The 22,459-nt window shown below is 41.3% G+C and overlaps 1 protein-coding gene across 1 annotated transcript in view; it reads left to right on the top strand.

Annotated features, from left to right (window-relative positions):
• Positions 1–22,459, top strand: part of ATP6V1G3 (ATPase H+ transporting V1 subunit G3) — a 41,735-nt gene that overhangs the window by 9,432 nt on the left and 9,844 nt on the right. Inside the window, exon 2 of the mRNA XM_053693804.1 lies at positions 20,641–20,741. Within this exon, the coding sequence (XP_053549779.1) occupies positions 20,641–20,741 (101 nt within the window). The remainder of the gene's footprint in view (positions 1–20,640; positions 20,742–22,459) is intronic.

Raw genomic sequence — 22,459 nt, 5'->3', positions numbered from 1 at the left:
AGACTGACCCTCTGAGTGCCCTCTGTACCTGCACCCTTACAGACTGACCCTTTGAGTGTCCTCTTTACCTCCCCCCTTACTGACTGACCCTCTGAGTGACCTCTGTATCTGCCCCCTTACAGACTGACCCCTGAGTGCCCTCTGTACCTGCCCCCCATTCAGACTGACCCTCTCAGTGCCCTCTGTACCTGCCCCCTTACAGACTGACCCTCTGTACCTGCCCCTTTACAGACTGACCCTCTGAGTGCCCTCTGTACCTGCCCCCTTATAGACTGACCCTCTGAGTGCCCTTTGTACCTGCCCCTTTACTGACTGGCCCTCTGAGTGCCCTCTGTATTTGCCCCCTTACAGACTGACCCTCTGGTTGCACTCTGTTCCTGCCACCATTACAGACTGATCATCTGAGTGCCCTCTGTACCTTCCCCCTTACAGACTGACCCTCTGAGTGCCCTCTGTGCCTTCCCCCTTTTAGACTGACCCTCTGAGTGCCCTCTGTACCTGCCCCTTACAGACTGACCCTCTGAGTGCCCCCTGTACCTGCCCCCTTACGGACTGACCCTCTGAATGCCCTCTATACCTCCCCCCTTACAGACTGACCCTCTCATTGTCCTCTGTATCTGCCCCCTTACAGACTGACCCTCTGAGTGACCTCTGTATCTCCCCCATTAAAGACTGACCCTCTGATTGCCCTCTGTATCTGCTCCCTTACAGACTGACCCTCTGAGTGCTCTCTGTATCTCCCCCCTTACAGACTAACATCTGAGTGCCCTCTATATCTCCCCCCTTACAGACTGACCCTTTCAATGCCCTCTGCACCTGCCCCCTTACAGACTGACCCTCTGAGTGCCCTCTGTACCTTCCCCCTTACAGACTGACCCTCTGAGTGCCCTCTGTACCTGCCCCTTACAGACTGACCCTCTGAGTGCCCTCTGTACCTGATCCCTTACAGACTGACCCGCTGAGTGCCCTCTGTACCTGCCCCCGTACAGACTAACCCTCTGAATGCCCTCTGTACCTGCCCCCTTACAGACTGACCCTCTGAGTGCCCTCTGTACCTTCCCCCTTACAGACTGACCCTCTGAGTGCCCTCTGTACCTTCCCCCTTACAGACTCACCCTCTGAGTGCCCTCTGTACCTCCCCCCATACAGACTGACCCTCTGAGTGCCCTCTGTACCTGCCCCTTACAGACTGACCCTCTGAGTGCCCTCTGTACCTGACCCCTTACAGACTGACCCTCTGAGTGCCCTCTGTACCTCCCCCCTTACAGACTGACCCTCTGAGTGCCCTCTGTACCTCCCCCCATACAGACTGACCCTCTGAGTGCCCTCTGTACCTCCCCCCATACAGACTGACCCTCTGAGTGCCCTCTGTACCTGCCCCTTACAGACTGACCCTCTGAGTGCCCTCTGTACCTGACCCCTTATAGACTGACCCTCTGAGTGCCCTCTGTACCTGCCCCTTTACAGACTGACCCTCTGAGTGCCCTCTGTACCTGCCCCCTTACAGACTGACCCTCTGAGTGCCCTCTGTACCTGCCCCCTTACAGACTGACCCTCTGAGTGCCCTCTGTACCTTCCCCCTTACAGACTGACCCTCTGAGTGCCCTCTGTACCTCCCCCCATACCGACTGACCCTCTGAGTGCCCTCTGTACCTTCCCCCTTACAGACTGACCCTCTGAGTGCCCTCTGTACCTGCCCCCTTACAGACTGACCCTCTGAGTGCCCTCTGTACCTGCCCCCTTACAGACTGACCCTCTGAGTGCCCTCTGTACCTGCCCCCCTTACAAACTGATCCTCTGAGTGCCCTCTGTACCTGCCCCCTTATAGACTGACCCTCTGAGTGCCCTCTGTACCTGCCCCCTTATAGACTGACCCTCTGAGTGCCCTCTGTACCTGCCCCCTTACAGACTGATGCTCTTAGTGCCCTCTGTACCTGCCCCCCTTACAGACTGACCCTCTGAGTGCCCTCTGTATCTGCCCCCTTACAGACTGACCCTCTGTGCCTGCCCCCTTACAGACTGTCCCTCTGAGTGCCCTCTGTACCTGCCCCCTTACAGATTGACCATCTGAGTAGCCTCTGTACCTGCCCCCTTATAGACTGACCCTCTGAGTGCCCTCTGTACCTGCCCCCTTACAGACTGACCCTCTGTACCTGCCCCCTTACAGACTGACCCTCTGAGTGCCCTCTGTACCTGCCCCCTTATAGACTGACCTTCTGAGTGCTCTCTGTACCTGCCCCCTTACAGACTGAGCTTCTGAGTGCCCTCTGTACCTGCCCCCTTACAGACTGACCCTCTGTACCTGCACCCTTACAGACTGACCCTCTGAGTGTCCTCTTTACCTCCCCCCTTACTGACTGACCCTCTGAGTGCCCTCTGTACCTGCCCCCTTACAAACTGATGTGTACCTGCCCCCCTTACAGACTGACCCTCTGAGTGCCCTCTGTACCTGCCCCCTTACAGACTGACCCTCTGAGTTCCCCCTGTACCTGCCCCCTTACAGACTGACCCTCTGAGTGTCCTCTGTACTTGCCCCCTTACAGACTGACCCTCTGAGTGCCCTCTGTACCTGCCCCTTACAGACTGACCCTCTGAGTGCCCTCTGTACCTGCCCCCTTTACAGACTGACCCTCTGAGTGCCCTCTGTACCTGCCCCCTTTACAGACTGACCCTCTGAGTGCCCTCTGTACCTGCCCCCTTATAGACTGACCCTCTGAGTGCCCTCTGTTCCTGCCCCCTTTAAAGACTGATCATCTAAGTGGCCTCTGTATCTGCCCCCCTTACAGCCTGACCCTCTGAGGGCCCTCTGTATTTGCCCCCTTACAGACTGACCCTCTGGTTGCACTCTGTTCCTGCCACCATTACAGACTGATCATCTGAGTGCCCTCTGTACCTTCCCCTTTACAGACTGACCCTCTGAGTGTCCTCTGTACCTTCCCCTTTACAGACTGACCCTCTGAGTGCCCTCTGTACCTGCCCCTTACAGACTGACCCTCTGAGTGTCCTCTGTACCTTCCCCTTTACAGACTGACCCTCTGAGTGCCCTCTGTACCTGCCCCTTACAGACTGACCCTCTGAGTGTCTTCTGTACCTTCCCCTTTACAGACTGACCCTCTGAGTGCCCTCTGTACCTGCCCCTTACAGACTGACCCTCTGAGTGCCCTCTGTACCTGCCCTTTACAGACTGACCCTCTGAGTACCCCCTGTACCTGCCCCCTTACGGACTGACCCTCTGAATGCCCTCTGTACCTCCTCCCTTACAGACTGACCCTCTGATTGCCCTCTGTACCTGCCCCCTTACAGACTGACCCTCTGAGTGCCCTCTGTACCTTCCCCCTTACAGACTGACCCTCTGAGTGCCCTCTGTACCTGCCCCTTACAGACTGACCCTCTGAGTGCCCTCTGTACCTGCCCCTTACAGATTGACCCTCTGAGTGCCCTCTGTACCTGACCCCTTACAGACTGACCCTCTGTACCTGCCCCTTACAGACTGACCCTCTGAGTGCCCTCTGTACCTGCCCCCTTACAGACTGACCCTCTGAGTTCCCTCTGTACCTGCCCCCTTACAGACTGACCCCTGAGTGCCCTATATATCTGCCCCTTTACAGTCTGACCCTCTGAGTGCCCTCTGTATCTGCCCCTTTACAGACTGACCCTCTGAGTGCCCTCTGTACCCATCCCTTTACAGACTGACCCTCTGAGTGTCCTCTTTACCTCCCCCCTTACAGACTGACCCTCTGAGTGTCCTTTTTACCTCCCCCCTTACAGACTGACCCTCTAATGCCCTCTGTACCTGTCCCCTTACTGACTGACCCTCTGAGTGTCCTTTTTACCTCCCCCTTACAGACTGACCCTCTGAGTGCCCTCTGTACCTGCCCCCTTACAGACTGACCCTCTGAGTGTCCTCTTTACCTCCCCCCTTACAGACTCACCCTCTGAGTGTCCTTTTTACCTCCCCCCTTACAGACTGACCCTCTAATGCCCTCTGTACCTGTCCCCTTACTGACTGACCCTCTGAGTGTCCTTTTTACCTCCCCCTTACAGACTGACCCTCTGAGTGCCCTTTGTACCTGCCCCCTTACAGACTGACCCTCCGAGTGCCCTCTGTACCTGCCCCCTTACAGACTGACCCTCTGAGTGTCCTCTTTACCTCCCCCCTTACAGACTGACCCTCTAATGCGCTCTGTATCTGCCCCACCTTCTCATATTATGTATACAAATATCAGCTGCACCATTATCCAGCTCCAGCCTGTACCTTGCTGCTGTTTATACTCTAAACATACAGAGAACAAAGCCGATAGCTTAACCCCTGCAGACAAACACCCCACTACATTATGCTCCTATTTAGCTTAGAAATGAGTCTGCATATTAATAATCACAACTAGCTGGTGTCCCCTCCTCTTTTCTTTAATTTAAAAATGGAGTTCTCTTATAAGTCAAGAAACACGATTAGAAAAGTACAGCTTCTCACAGAGCAAATCCCTAAATAAGGCAAAAGGTCCGTCTAGAAGACAAAAAAGAAGAGGCGCTTGCTTGTGTATATCAGCTATATACAGACAGGTAAATGGCTCCGTATAATCACAAAATGAGCAGCACCCAGTTGTGCTATTAGAGGCAGACTGAAGTCTCACAGCTCTCCAGATCGCTGACACCGTGGCACGAGAGACCCAAATACAGCATTCTTCAGATGAGAACAGCGTCTGGTCAGCTCAATCCCAAAGGATGTCACAAAGCACCAGATCTGGCTGGTACACAATGTGTGGTGATCAAAAACGATCAGGCAGTGCGAAGTGATAGGTAAAAACACACTTTAATAAAATGGTAAATAAAACAATGTAGCATTCATAAGTGCATCAGTGTGATACGCTACGCGTTTCTCGGCCCACTGACCTCTTCATCAGACATACAAACCTATCACTTCGCAAACTATTTAAATCTACCTGAACCAATCAGATAATAAAAACTTCCTACCTCATTAATAGCAACAATGTTACTAATTAGTAACAGCTATGTTCCCTTTCTGAACAGAGAGTGTAGTTTGTAAATATCACTTAAGGTAACAGGATTCTTTTTTATGAATGGAAGCACCCAATAGGAATATAACACATTACATGTTAAAAACAATTGGCTAGATTACAAGTTGTGCGTTAAGGTAAAAAAGCAGCGTTAACAGGTCCTAACGCTGCTTTTTTACGCCCGCTGCTATTACGAGTCTTGCAGGTATAGGTGTACCGCACACTTGTTTGGTATTACCGCAAACCGACTAACGCAAACTTCGTAAACTCTTTTTTCTATGGGACTTCCATAGCGCCGGTATTACGAGTCTGTCCTGGGAGGCCAAAAAGTGAGCGGTACACCCTCTACCGACAAGATCCGTAACGCATTCTAAAGTCAGTAGTTATGAGTTTTACACTACAAAGCTGTAGCATAAAACTCATAACTAAAGTGCTAAAGAGTACATTAACACCCATAAACTACCTATTAACCCCTAAACCGAGGCCCTCCCGCATCGCAAACACTATAAAAAAAATTTTAACCCCTAATCTGCCGCTCTGGACATCGCCGCCACTATAATAAACATATTAACATCTAAACCGGCACACTTCCGCCTCGCAAACACTAGTTAAATATTATTAACCCTTAATCTTCCGCCACCTACATTATACTTATTAACCTCTAATCTGCCGTCCCAACGTCGCCACTATTATACGCCTAAATCTAAGTCTAACCCTAACCCCTACTAACTTAAATATAATTTAAATAAAATTCCTATCATTAACTAAATTATTCCTATTTAAAACTAAATACTTACCTATAAAATAAACCCTAAGTTAGCTACAATATAACTAATAGTTACATTGTAGCTAGCTTACGGTTTATTTTTATTTTACAGGCAAGTTTGTATTTATTTTAACTAGGTAGAATAGTTATTAAATAATTATTAACTATTTAATAACTACCTAGCTAAAATAAATACAAAAGTAACTGTAAAATAAAACCTAACCTAAGTTACAATTACACCTAACACTACACTATAATTAAATTATTTCCCTAAATTAAATATAATTAAATACAATTAAATTAAATTAGCTGAATCACAAATAAAAACCAATAAATTTCAAGAAAATATAAAACAAATTACAAGCGGCCAGATTACGAGTTTTGCGTTAGAGGCTATGCGGTGCTAACGAGCAGTTTTCTCTCACCGCTTACTTCCCTACAGCGCTGGTATTACGGGTTTTTACAAACCCGGCGTTAAAAGGCAAGAAGTGAGCGTTGAGCAAAATTGAGCTCCATACAGCATTCCAATACCAGTGCTGCCTAAATCATCGGTGAGCTGGTCGTACGTGCTTGTGCACAATTTCCCCATAGGAATCAACGGGGAGAGCCAGCTGAGAAAAAGTCTAACACCTGCAAAAAAAGCAGCGTAAAACTCAGTAACGCAGCCCCATTGATTCCTATGGGGAAACTAAAGTTATGTTTACACCTAAACTCTAACATGAACCCCGAGTGTAAACACCCCTAACCTAATTAACCTCTAATCTGCCACTCCGGACATCGCCGCCACCTACATTATATTTATTAACCCCTAATCTCCCTCCCCCAATGTCGCCGGAACCTACCTACATTTAGTAACCCCTAATCTGCCTCCCCCAACGTCGCAGCCACTATAATAAACATATTAACCACTAAACCACCGCACTCCCCCCTCGCAAACACTATTTAAATATTATTAACCAGCCAATAGGATTGAGCTCGCATTCTATTGGCTGTTCCAATCAGCCAATAGAATGCGAGCTCAATCCTATTGGCTGATTGGAGGATTGAACTTCAATCCTATTGGCTGATTGCATCAGTCAATAGGATTTTTTCTACCTTAATTCCGATTGGCTGATAGAATTCTATCAGCCAATCGGAATCTAAGGGACGCCATCTTGGATAACGTAATTTAAAGGAACCGTCATTCAGTAAGAAGACTCCGGATGAAGAGGATGCTCCGTGTCGGATGTCTTGAAGATGGACCCGCTCCGCGTCGGATGGATGAAGATAGAAGATGCCGTCTGGATGAAGACTTTTGCCCGTCTGGAGGATCACTTCGCCCGGCTTGGATGAAGACTTCTCCCGGCTTCGTTGAGGACTTCGGCTTGGTTGGATGAAAACTTCTGCCGCTTCCTTGTCCGGTCTTCAGAACTGTAAGTCGATCTTCAGGGGGTTAGTGTTAGGTTTTTTTAAGGGTGTATTGGGTGGGTTTATTTTTTAGGTTAGGGATTTGGGCTGCAATAGAGCTAAATGCCCTTTTAAGGGCAATGCCCATCCAAATGCCCTTTTCAGGGCAATGGGGAGCTTAGTTTTTTTTAGTTATTATTTTATTTGGGGGGTTGGTTGTGTGGGTGATGGGTTTTACTGTTGGGGGGGTTGTTTGTAAAAAAAATTTGCAGGTAAAAGAGCTGATTACTTTGGGGCAATGCCCCGCAAAAGGCCCTTTTAAGGGCTATTGATAGTTTAGTTTAGGCTATGGTTTTTTTTCTTTTGGGGGGGCTTTTTTTATTTTGATAGGGCTATTAGATTAGGTGTAATTAGTTTAAAGATCTGTAATTTGTTTTTTTTATTTTCTGTAATTTAGTGTTTTTTATTTTTGTAATTTAGCTAATTTAATTAATGTATTTAATTGTATTTAATGTAGGGAATTTATTTAATTATAGTGTAGTGTTAGGTGTTATTGTAACTTAGGTTAGATTTTATTTTACAGGTAAATTTGTATTTATTTTAACTAGGTAGTTATTTAATAGTTAATAACTATTTAATAACTATTCTACCTAGTTAAAATAAATACAAACTTGTCTGTAAAATAAAAATAAACCCTAAGCTAGATACAATGTAACTATTAGTTATATTGTAGCTATCTTAGGGTTTATTTTATAGGTAAGTATTTAGTTTTAAATAGGAATAATGTAGTTAATGATAGTAATTTTATTTAGATTTATTTAAATTATATTTAAGTTAGGGGGTGTTAGGGTTAGGGTTAGACTTAGATTTAGGGGTTAATACATTTAATATAGTGGCGGCGAAGTTGGGGGCGGCAGATTAGGGGTTAATAAATGTAGGTAGGTTGCGGCGACATTGGGGGCGTAAGATTAGGGGTTAATAAATATAATGTAGATGTTGGCGATGTTGGGGGCAGCAGATTAGGGGTTAATAAGTATAATATAGGTGGTGGCGGTGTCCGGAGCAGCAGATTAGGGGTTAATAAGTATAATATAGGTGTCGGTGATGTTGGGGGCAGCAGATTAGGGGTTAATAAGTGTAAGTTTAGGGGTGTTTAGACTCGGGGTTCATTCTAGGGTGTTAGGTGTAAACATAAATTTGGTTTCCCCATAGAAATCAATGGGGCTGCGTTACGGAGCTTTACGCTGATTTTTGGCAGGTGTTAGACTTTTTCTCAGCCGGCTCTCCCCATTGATGTCTATGGGGAAATTGTGTATGAGCACATACGACCAGCTCACCGCTGACTTAAGCAGCGCTGGTATTTGAATGCGGTATGGAGCTTAATTTTCCTCTACGCTCACTTCTTGCCTTTTAACGCCGGGTTTGTAAAAACCTGTAATACCAGCGCTGCAGGTAAGTGAGCGGTTAGAAAAAACTGCTCGTTAGCACCGCATAGCTCATAACGAAAAACTCGTAACTATCTAAACATAGACAGCAACATAGCAACAGAATGCACAGTTCACAATTATATAGAGATATATATGAAGCAAATCACTTAATGATCAGTCAAACACACTATATAACCGTTGACTGTCATAAAAAAGATAATAGTGATTCTAATTAGGACGGGATATTTATAAAAATATATATGACAGGTTAATGGAAAAACAGATTGCTATATGTGATCAATATTTTTACTAATAACTCAAAATATCCACTTTAACACCCAACGGAGGTAGGCTCTATATATTGATTGAACTCACACATCTGTCATATCGATTGGCTAAAAAAACTAAAGGTATATTTGCATCATGACTAATAACATATATGGTGGGATTTTATTATATGTCAAATGCTAAAAAATAAAGGAATTATAGTGATATATAAGCATGGACACTATGATATACTATTGATTTATTCTAATAAAAATAATTCCTTTATGATGTGCCCATTGGTACCATTTGTGAATCTATGTTCCAATATGGATCTATTTCTAGGTGACTAAATAAATTATCAAGTGCGATTAAATCAACCTAAAAAAAATGTGGTGTTGCACTATGTGTAGTAGTATATAACGGTCAAATGTATGTGTTAATATTATGGCCCCTATTTAACAAAGGTCTTGTGGACCTGATCCGACAGTGCGGATCAGGTCCGCAAGACCTCGCTGAATACGGAGAGCAATACGCTCTCCGCATTTAACATTGCACCAGCAGCTCACAAGAGCTGATGGTGCAACGCTGCCCCCTGCTGACTCGCGGCCAATCGGCCGCCAGCAGGGAGGTGTCACTCAACCTGATCCTACTTGATCGGGTTGAATTGTGGTGATTCCTGTCCCCCTGCTCAGAGAAGGCGGACAGGTTATGGAGCAGCGGTCTTTAGACCACTGCTTCATAACTGCTTTTTTCTGGCGAGTCTTAAGACTCGCCAGAAACATGTTCCGTCAAACTCCTTTTGGAGCTTGACAGATTGGCCCCTATATGTGATGCCATATATGGTGTGTGGCAAGTGCTAAAATGAATTGTAGGGATATTTATTTGAAACAATATTTGTGTAAATGCAACAATAAATGCTAACATCTAGTTAAAAAGCTGCCATATCCATATTCTCGTTGAGACCATCGACCATTATGGCAGCTTTTTAACTCATACATTTGACCGTTATATTCTACTACACATAGAGCACCACCACATTTTTTTAGGTTGATTTAATCGCACTTGATCATTTATTTAGTCACCTAGAAATAGATCCATATTGGTTTCTATCATTTCAGATAGGAACATAGATTCACAAATGGCACCAATGGGCACAAGCTAAAGGAATTATTTTTATTAGAATAAATCAATAGTATATCATAGTGTCCATGCTTATATATCACTATAATTCACTTACACCTAGATAACGAGTTATACGTGCTATAGGGAAATTAACGAACGCAACAAAAGTTGCGTTATTTAACCCCCTAAAGCGCAGCCATTACAAGTTTTCAAACAACCGGCTTGTGCGTGCGATATGGTGCTTTTAAGCTCCATACCACACAAAATTCAAGCGCTGCAGGCTCACCAGAAACATGGGCCCTCAAGCTCCAGAATATTATTATTAGAATTATTATTCCATTAGAATATTATTATTAGAATTATTCCATTTGAATATTAGCTTCCTCACTACTAAAATGATATTGTTAACAATTTTGTCATATTCATGTGGGTGGGTTGCCCCTTTAAGAACAATTATTCTTGCAAGTGTAAAATCCACTGGGTTGATCTTTAGGACCCTTGTAACCCAAAATTCCACCTTTGACCTTAGCTGTCCAATCTTGGGACACGACCACAGCATATGTACTAGGTCAGCTTCTGGTAAAGCGCATTTCGAGCATTCATTATGCCCTTTTAATGGTGTATAAAAAGTTTGGTTTTAGCAATTTTAAGTGGGATTCTCGCCATGACATTGATAGAGTTGTATAAAAAAGATGCAGCTAGGGATTGGGTTATGAGAGCTGGATCTATATCACTCTCTGGAAAAAAAATATCCCATTTATTTGCAATGGCCACTAGATTTAGTTCACCTTTCCGTGAAACTAATCATTCATACCCTGGTGAAACTGATAACAATCCATTCTTAGCTAGAAGCAACCAATTATCAATTTTACCCCAGGTCCATCTCCACCCATGCTCAGAAACTAATTTAAAGGGACAGTCTACAACAGAATTTTTATTGTTTAAAAAGATAGATAATTCCTTTATTACCCATTCCCCAGTTTTGCATAACCAACACAGTTATATTAATATATGTTTTACCTCTGTGATTACTTTGTATCTAAGCCTCTGCAGACTGCCCCTTATCTCAGTGCTTTTGATGGACATGCAGTTTAGCCAACCAACGCAGACTCTTAAATAACTCCACGGGAGTGAGCACAATGTTATCTATATGACACACACATGAACAAGTACTGTCTAACTGTAAAAAACTTTCAAAATGCTCTAAGCTAAGAGGTGGTTTTCAACGGTTTAGAAATCAGTTTGAGCCTACCTAGGTGTAGCTTTTCAAAAATACCACCAAGGGAACAAAGCAAATTTAATGATAAAAGTCAATTGGAAAATTGTTTAAAATTGCATGCCCTATCTGAATCATGAAAGTTTAATTTTGACTAGCCTGTCCCTTTAAATAAGTAATGTTGAGTTTGGAGGTAGGCAAAGAAATCTTTGTTGTCTATTTTAAATTCTTGTTTTAGGGAGTCAAAAGATTTAATACAATGTAGTTGATAGTCTACCGGCTGGCTCATATAGATTAATCCTAATTGTCCCCAATTTTGGAATACTAATGCCCGTGTTCCTCCCTGGAACTCTGGGTTTTCTAAAATTGTTTGGAATTTGGGTATATTAGGGTTAAAGTTTAGCATTGTTCCCATTTTTCTCCACACTTATACTACAGTATAAATAGTTTTAATTTGTTTCACCTGGATCAGAACTGACCTAGGACTGCAATGGATGAGGGCCACTGGGTAGAATTTCTAAACTTATTTGTGAAATAATCCATATTTAGAATCCAATCTATAACAATACGGCTCAAAAATACTAAGTTGTACATTTTCAGATTTGGGAGGGCTAAGCCTCCAAATTTCCTAGATAGAAACAATTTTTCAATAGAAATTCTGGGCCTCTTGTTCTGCCATATGAAATATTGTAATAATTAATCCTTTAATATCTTTGCTTTTAAGTAGGACGGTTACATTCTGCAGCACATATGGAATCTTTGGAAGCAGGACCATCTTAAATAACGCAATCCGTCCTGACATGGAAATAGAAAGGTTTTGCCAATTCTTCATGTCTTCTTTTATCGATTTTAAAATCGGGAGTAAATTTAGATAGCAAAAAATAATCTCATAAAAAAAACAGACCAAATATATTACCCCATCTGGAGTAAAAGAAACCATTTTTCATGTACCTCATCAAGGGACCAAATAATGATAGCCTTATGTAGAGCCCAGACATCCCAACAACCTTAAACTAGAGAGATCTTTTGATCCATAATACATTTCTATGCCTCTTTAGCTGATTCAAAAGGATAGTTTTGACCATTTATAGTAATTCTTAGAGTGGCTGGGTACAATATCATAGCCTGATGTCCTGCTTTAATCAGTTTACTACAAATTGAGGCTAGGTCCTTCCTTTTTAGTGATGTTTCATAGGAAAAGTCTTGAAATAAAAGTATTTTAGTACTGTCTAGAAAAAAATGGTTGATTTTTGCTGATATACTGTATTGCATAATCATTGCTTTATGCTGGAAATTCAAAAAATTGGCAATGATGGGCCTTGAGTTAAGCTTCCCCCCATCACTAGGTGGAACTTTCCCCATTCTATGAGCTCTTTCAATCACTATAGGGGAGTCAGGACTGGGTATATTTAAAAGCTGTGGAATAGTGATGGAGACAAGCCTAACAAGGTCTTCATTCTGTTTATTTTCATGAACCATTATTATTCTAATATTGTTCCTTCTGGAACGATTTTCAAGGTCTTCAATTTTGTTCTGTAACTTAATAATGGAGATATTATTGCTTTCCAGTTTAGACTTGTCTTATGGTCAAATCTTCTAGATCAGAAATTATCTGTTCAGCCTCCTGAATCCTCTTGGAGAATTGTCTAACCTCACTGGTTAAAGTTGAAATTTCATGTTTAATCTCAGTCTTAAGCATTTCAAGTTTGGGATTTAAGGCCTCTAAGATATTGTCAACCAAGACTTGAGTGTCTATAGAATAAATTAGTTGTGCAATGTTTCCTAGTTAAGAATGTATATCAACTAGGGTTTCTACTGAATTCTTATTCTTTCTTTCTCTGTGTTTCGCGGCCATAACTGGAGTTAGGTTCTTAGTGTAAGAAGGTGATTTCAGGAATTTATCCATAAACAGTGAGAGGAGAAAAAAAAATAAACTACTGTACGTGCTTATTGAGTGAAAGGTGCTCTACTATAAAAATAATAATAATAATAATTGTGTAAAAAATAAAGTGAGGGGAAAAAATAAATGTGGAGGGAGTGAATCAAGTGAAATTAAGTTAAGACCAGTTATGACAGCTTTAATTGTTGAGATATAGGTTGGGGATACTATGATTGATCTTTCTAGGTATCTATATACCCTATGTAGTGTCTGTTTAAATGTATATAAATTATTGTCATTTTGCAATAGTTTTATTAGAACCCCCTTTTTATTGTGAATATATTATGTATTTTCTATTTTTATGTATTATGTTTTAATGTGTTTTAAGAATATGAAATTTTAATATGATCATAAGAAGGAATTATTGTCATAGATACACCAATTGTGTATTTTTTTATGTAAACTATTCAGCTAGTAGTTAATACCTCTCACTGTATACCTATATGAGCATCTATTTACAAATAAGCTTTGAAAAATAGCGAGTATCAGTTGAATAAGAGTTGTAATATTGAGAACGATGGTCTTTTTCACACAGTAAATCTGGCGGCCTCTGCTGCACTGGATATGGGAGTGTTAATGAGAAGGTTTAGGTGTATAAAAATACTGCACAGGTTACAAGCTACAGACTCTTGAAAAAGTTCTGCCGATTAAGGAACGAAACTGTTTCAGTTTCTCAGTTTGTATCCGCTCTAGGAGCAATCAGGTCCCAGTGAGGCTTCCGTACCCTACTATTTGAACATACAGGGTGCGAGAAAGCCGAGGGTTACCTCTCCTCTGAAAAGATATCAGTAAGTTCTATTTTGTTATATTTGGGACTTATTTACATTATCACCTGTTATTTCATATACGGACATTACAAGATTACTTCGGGGATCCTTAAAGAACAAGAACAGAACTTATGAGAACAGGATACATGGTGATATATGTTTGTGCTCATTAACGCACTAAATGCGCATATATGTTTTTATCTTGTGAGCGTATTACTTTATGTTAGGAGTTGATTAAAGGTGTTTTTAACGCTGCACAGAGATCCGGTGTCTTGCGCTTCTCTTTTTTGCTACCATTGTTGAGATAAAGTTTTTGAGTTATTCAAATCAACAGGGCAGAAGATGAATTCTAAATGTGGTTGTTTTTTAACGGCTCTTAGTTCCTCTGTATATAATTTGTACAATGTCAGCTTCAACCTTGGATGGAGTTGTTTCTCTAAACCCAGCCTCAGCTAGGTTTACTTTGTAAAAATACTAATGGCGGTAAACACAGAACAGACCTATAGCATATATACAATTCCCCATCACACTCCCAGACCCATAGCATATATACAATTCCCCATCACACTCCCAGACCCATAGCATATATACAATTCCCCATCACACTCCAGACCCATAGCATATATACAATTCCCCATCACACTCCCAGACCCATAGCATATATACAATTCGCCATCACACTCCCAGACCCATAGCATATATACAATTCCCCATCACACTCCCAGACCCATAGCATATATACAATTCCCCATCACACTCCCAGACCCATAGCATATATACAATTCCCCATCACACTCCCAGACCCATAGCATATATACAATTCCCCATCACACTCCCAGACCCATAGCATATATACAATTCCCCATCACACTCCAGACCCATAGCATATATACAATTCCCCATCACACTCTCAGACCCATAGCATATATACAATTCCCCATCACACTCCCAGACCCATAGCATATATACAATTCCCCATCACACTCCAGACCCATAGCATATATACAATTCCCCATCACACTCTCAGACCCATAGCATATATACAATTCCCCATCACACTCCAGACCCATAGCATATATACAATTCCCCATCACACTCTCAGACCCATAGCATATATACAATTCCCCATCACACTCCAGACCCATAGCATATATACAATTCCCCATCACACTCTCAGACCCATAGCATATATACAATTCCCCATCACACTCCCAGACCCATAGCATATATACAATTCCCCATCACACTCCCAGACCCATAGCATATATACAATTCCCCATCACACTCCCAGACCCATAGCATATATACAATTCCCCATCACACTCCAGACCCATAGCATATATACAATTCCCCATCACACTCTCAGACCCATAGCATATATACAATTCCCCATCACACTCCCAGACCCATAGCATATATACAATTCCCCATCACACTCCAGACCCATAGCATATATACAATTCCCCATCACACTCCCAGACCCATAGCATATATACAATTCCCCATCACACTCCAGACCCATAGCATATATACAATTCCCCATCACACTCCAGACCCATAGCATATATACAATTCCCCATCACACTCTCAGACCCATAGCATATATACAATTCCCCATCACACTCTCAGACCCATAGCATATATACAATTCCCCATCACACTCTCAGACCCATAGCATATATACAATTCCCCATCACACTCCAGACCCATAGCATATATACAATTCCCCATCACACTCCCAGACCCATAGCATATATACAATTCCCCATCACACTCCAGACCCATAGCATATATACAATTCCCCATCACACTCTCAGACCCATAGCATATATACAATTCCCCATCACACTCTCAGACCCATAGCATATATACAATTCCCCATCACACTCCAGACCCATAGCATATATACAATTCCCCATCACACTCTCAGACCCATAGCATATATACAATTCCCCATCACACTCTCAGACCCATAGCATATATACAATTCCCCATCACACTCCAGACCCATAGCATATATACAATTCCCCATCACACTCCCAGACCCATAGCATATATACAATTCCACATCACACTCCCAGACCCATAGCATATATACAATTCCCCATCACACTCCCAGACCCATAGCATATATACAATTCCCCATCACACTCCAGACCCATAGCATATATACAATTCCCCATCACACTCCCAGACCCATAGCATATATACAATTCCCCATCACACTCCAGACCCATAGCATATATACAATTCCCCATCACACTCCAGACCCATAGCATATATACAATTCCCCATCACTCTCCAGACCCATAGCATATATACAATTCCCCATCACACTCTCAGACCCATAGCATATATACAATTCCCCATCACACTCTCAGACCCATAGCATATATACAATTCCCCATCACACTCTCAGACCCATAGCATATATACAATTCCCCATCACACTCTCAGACCCATAGCATATATACAATTCCCCATCACACTCCAGACCCATAGCATATATACAATTCCCCATCACACTCTCAGACCCATAGCATATATACAATTCCCCATCACACTCCAGACCCATAGCATATATACAATTCCCCATCACACTCCCAGACCCATAGCATATATACAATTCCCCATCACACTCCAGACCCATAGCATATATACAATTCCACATCACACTCCCAGACCCATAGCATATATACAATTCCCCCATCACACTCCCAGACCCAGGGACAGTATAGCCTACAGCCTGTAATTAGCTGGGCCTTGTGCTACATGGGGATAATAAAGGAGGCCTTGTCCCCGTTTGCTTGTTAGGTATACTGGCTATCCATGAGATTGTATTGGTTTATTAAGGATCCTTCTATCTTTCTAGTTTCCTCAGTTAGGGCGAGGGTAGAGTGTATAACCTTAATACCTCTATCTAGTTCATTTTCTTATGAATTTCCTATCATTACAGCAGATGAATCATAAATACTTAGTTAACTATAATGCCTATATTATTTAGATATCTTTATTCCAGAGCACAATTAGTTTAACTGGTTAGTTCCATTTATTAACTAAATAGAGCCTATAAATAAATAAAGTGCTTGGTTTTACTATGCACTCATGAAGACTAATAACCTCTATAGATAACTTTATACAACAAACTCAATTTGTAGTAAGGTTAATTTCTATTCCCGGATGCATCTATACAAATATATATACTCTACCATAGATATTACTCAATCATTAGTCTTAGCAACAAAACAATTATCTTAACAAGTTAACAAATCTAGGTACAATATGTCCTATGGCCCACAGTCTGCAAGAGCCTTAATCTTTCTCTTTTTTCCTTTTTTTCCTTTTCCCTTCTCCTTTCAGGTGTGTGAAGAAAAGGGGAGCCTTGACCCCACTACTGATTATTTGCAAAACACTGGGGACTCGGCAGTCATTATAAACCCTCCTGGCTTTCTAATTTCTTTTCATGCTAGCAAAGGTGTAGAGTGTAGCTCCAGGAATATGAAGGTGAAGCCAGGCTAACAGGTGCCGGAGTATGGAGAAAGTATGTTTTATGTGAATTTCAATAAAACAGGACTCCGGTGAACTGGTTATGCAGTGGGGAAACAGATTTCGGCAGAGAAAAGATACCAAATGGTTACTCACAGTTTTGCTGAGATAACATTCCGGGTTCAGCTTGCATGTATAGCAGGTTTATTCTGTGTTACAATAGGCAGCAGAAACCCACGCTGACAAATGCAGAGAGCTACTGGGGTTGATGTGCCCTCCATGAGCTCCGCGGGTGCCAGAAACATTACCACCAAAAGCTAACAGTGAGGAGATGCGTTATCCACAATTGAAGGGTACCAGGCCTTCAGCTTACACTTACCCAGTCTCCACTGTGCCCTCGTCTTAGGGAGGCCCAGCCTTCAATTTGACAGCTGTGTAGCCTTATGGCGTGGTCAGAGGTGGTAACATGTGGCTAATCGCCAATTCGATAGTGCTCCAAGGTCGTCTTTCAAGCCAAAAAAGATCTGCACAGTCCCCCCCTCATGCAGCAACGGTGGGGGGAGTATCCTGTTGGCGGCTCTGGATTTTTCCTAGAGTGAAACCTTGTGAAGTGTTGCTGCTCCGCTGTTTCACAGCTTTCAGTGCGTGTGATATGGCGCTTATCGAGTGTCTGGGTAGCAGGTTCTTCCTCTAAGCCCTGGTGGCCTGGCACACGCAGGCTTTCCGGCACGAGAGTCCAGAAATCTCCGCCTATGGAAAAGGGCTGGGGCAGCTTCAATCGAACTTCGGTCTGATGCTGCGTGACTTGCAGCCTGACTCCTCCACAGGAAACTCACTCATCAACAGATCGGAAATTTGTATTATCCGATTGGTTCAGATAGATTTAAATAGTTTGCGAAGTAATAGGTTTGTATGCCTGATGAAACGGTCAGTGGACCGAGAAACGCGTAGTGTATCACACTGATGCACTTATGAGTGCTACATTGTTTTATTTACCATTTTATTAAAGTGTGTTTTTACCTATCACTTCGCACTGCCTGATCGTTTTTGATCACCACACATTGTGTACCAGCCAGATCTGGTGCTTTGTGACATCCTTTGGGATTGAGCTGAGCAGGCGCTGTTCTCATCTGAAGAATGCTGTATTTGGGTCTCTCGTGCCACGGTGTCAGCGATCTGGAGCGCTGTGAGACTCCAGTCTGCCTCTAATAGCACAACTGGGTGCTGCTCATTTTGTGATTATACTGAGCCATTTACCTGTCGGTATATAGCTGATATACACAAGCAAGCGCCTCTTCTTTTTTGTCTTCTAGACGGACCTTTTGTCTTATTTAGGGATTTGCTATGGGAGAAGCTGTACTTTTCTAATCGTGTTTCTTGACTTATAAGAGAACTCCATTTTTAAATAAAGAAAAGAGTAGGGGACACCAGCTAGCTGTGATTATCAATATGCAGACTCATTTCTAAGCTAAATAGGAGCATAATGTAGTGGGATGTTTGTCTGCAGGGGTTAAGCTATCGGCTTTGTTCTCTGTATGTTTAGAGTATAAACAGCAGCAAGGTACAGGCTGTAGCTGGATAATGGTGCAGCTGATATTTGTATACATAATATAAGAAGGTGGGGCAGATACAGAGGGCATTTAGAGGGTCAGTCTGTAAGGGGGGAGGTAAAGAGGACACTCAGAGGGCCCCTAGCAGGGACTGAGCACATAAACATGTCACTGTCATTAGTACACTCTGGCACTAGCAGGGACTGAGCACATAAACATGTCACTGTCATTAGTACACTGTGGCCCTAGCAGAGACTAAGCACATAAACATGTCACTGTCATTAGAACACTTTAGCCCTAGCAGGGACTGAGCACATAAACATGTCACTGTCATTAGAACACTTTAGCCCTAGCAGGGACTGAGCACATAAACATGTCACTGTCATTAGTAAACTGTGGCCCTAGCAGGGACTGAGCACATAAACATGTCACTGTCATTAGTACACTGTGGCCCTAGCAGGGACTGAGCACATACACATGTCACTGTCATTAGTACACTGTGACCCTAGCATGGACTGAGCCTATAAACATGGTCACTGTCATTAGTACACTGTGACCCTAGCAGGGACTGAGCACATAAACATGTCATTGTCATTAGTACACTCTGACCCTAGCAGGGACTGATCACATAAACATGTCATTGTCATTAGTACACTGTGGCCCTAGCAAGGACTGAGCCTATAAACATGTCACTGTCATTAGTACACTGTGACCCTCGCAGAGACTGAGCCCATAAACATATCACTGTCATTAGTACACTGTGGCCCTAGCGGGGACTGAGCACATAAACATGTCACTGTCATTAGTACACTATGACCCTAGCAGGGACTGAGCACATAAACATGTCACTGTCATTAGTACACTGTGGCCCTAGCAGGGACTGGGCACATAAACATGTCACTTCCATTAATACACTATGATCCTAGCAGGGACTGAGCACATAAACATGTCACTGTCATTAGTACACTGTGACCCTAGCAGGGGCTGAGCACATAAACATGTCACTGTCATTAGTACACTGTGACCCTAGCAGGGACTTAGCACATAAACATGTCACTGTCATTAGTACACTGTGACCCTAGCAGGGGCTGAGCACATAAACATGTCACTGTCACTAGTACACTGTGACCCTAGCAGGGACTGAGCACATAAACATGTCACTGTCATTAGTACACTGTAGCCCTAGCAGGGACTGAGCCCATAAACATGTCACTGTCATTAGTACACTGTGACCCTAGCAGGGACTGAGCACATAAACTTGTCACTGTCATTAGTACACTGAGACCCTAGCAGGTACTGAGCACATAAACATGTCACTGTCATTAGTACACTGAGACCCTAGCAGGGACTGAGCCCATAAACATGTCACTGTCATTAGTACACTGAGACCCTAGCAGGGACTGAGCACATAAACATGTCACTGTCATTAGTACACTGTGACACTAGCAGGGACTGAGCACATAAACATGTCACTGTCATTAGTACACTGTGACACTAGCAGGGACTGAGCACATAAACATGTCACTGTCATTAGTACACTGTGACACTAGCAGGGACTGAGCACATAAACATGTCATTGTCATTAGTACACTGAGACCCTAGCAGGGAATGAGCACATAAACATGTCATTGTCATTAGTACACTGAGACCCTAGCAGGGAATGAGCAGTAATTGATATACCTTATTTACTTCTCTACAGGAAAAAACAAAAGACTAAAACAAGCAAAAGAAGAGGCGACAGCAGAGATAGATCAGTACAAGCTGAAGAGAGAGGGGGAATTTCGGCGCATTCAGACCTCGGTGAGTGTCACCAAACAAACTACAATCTTATCCCTCAGGCATCTGATTTACATAACTTATATGACCCTAAATAGTTAATGTACCGTCTTCCCAATACAGCGAGTGATACAAATTTGTTATTTTGCTTCAGCTCAGCCCATGACACCCACAGGAGTTGGCAAAGGGCTTTAACATAGAGACACATACATATACATGTCTAAATATGTATATATATATATATATGTGTGTGTGTAATTATGTATATGTATGTATATGTCTAAATATGTATATATATGTATATGTCTAAATATGTATATATATGTATATGTCTAAATATGTATATATATGTATATGTCTAAATATGTATATGTATGTATATGTCTAAATATGTATATGTATGTATATGTCTAAATATGTATATGTATGTATATGTCTAAATATGTATATGTCTAAATATGTATATATATGTATATGTCTAAATATGTATATGTATGTATATGTCTAAATATGTATGTATATGTCTAAATATGTATATGTATGTATATGTCTAAATATGTATATGTATGTATATGTATGTATATGTCTAAATATGTATATGTATGTATATGTCTAAATATGTATATGTATGTATATGTCTAAATATGAATATATATGTATATGTCTAAATATGTATATGTATGTATATGTCTAAATATGTATATGTATGTATATGTCTAAATATGTATATGTCTAAATATGTATATGTATGTATATGTCTAAATATGTATATGTATGTATATGTCTAAATATGTAAATATGTATGTATATGTCTAAATATGTATATGTATGTATATGTCTAAATATGTATATGTATGTATATGTCTAAATATGTATATGTATGTATATGTCTAAATATGTATATGTATGTATATGTATAAATATGTATATGTATGTATATGTCTAAATATGTATGTATATGTCTAAATATGTATATGTATGTATATGTCTAAATATGTATATGTATGTATATGTCTAAATATGTATATATATGTATATGTCTAAATATGTATATGTATGTATATGTCTAAATATGTATGTATATGTCTAAATATGTATATGTATGTATATGTCTAAATATGTATATGTATGTATATGTATGTATATATCTAAATATGTATATGTATGTATATGTCTAAATATGTATATGTATGTATATGTCTAAATATGTATATATATGTATATGTCTAAATATGTATATGTATGTATATGTCTAAATATGTATATGTATGTATATGTCTAAATATGTATATGTATGTATATGTCTAAATATGTATATGTATGAATATGTCTAAATATGTATATATATGTATATGTCTAAATATGTAAATATGTATATGTATGTATATGTCTAAATATGTAAATATGTATATGTATGTATATGTCTAAATATGTATATGTATGTATGTATATGTCTAAATATGTAAATATGTATATGTATGTATATGTCTAAATATGTATATGTATGTATATGTCTAAATATGTAAATATGTATATGTATGTATATGTCTAAATATGTATATGTATGTATATGTCTAAATATGTATATATATGTATATGTCTAAATATGTATATGTATGTATATGTCTAAATATGTAAATATGTATGCATATGTGCATGTCTAAATATGTATATATATATATATATGTATATGTCTAAATATGTATATATATATGTATATGTCTAAATATGTAAATATGTAT

This window comes from Bombina bombina, chromosome 10 (assembly GCF_027579735.1).
Source record: "Bombina bombina isolate aBomBom1 chromosome 10, aBomBom1.pri, whole genome shotgun sequence".
NCBI lineage: Eukaryota > Metazoa > Chordata > Amphibia > Anura > Bombinatoridae > Bombina > Bombina bombina.
Note: the sequence above shows the minus strand (reverse complement) of the source record. Positions and strands in the feature narration are given on the sequence as shown.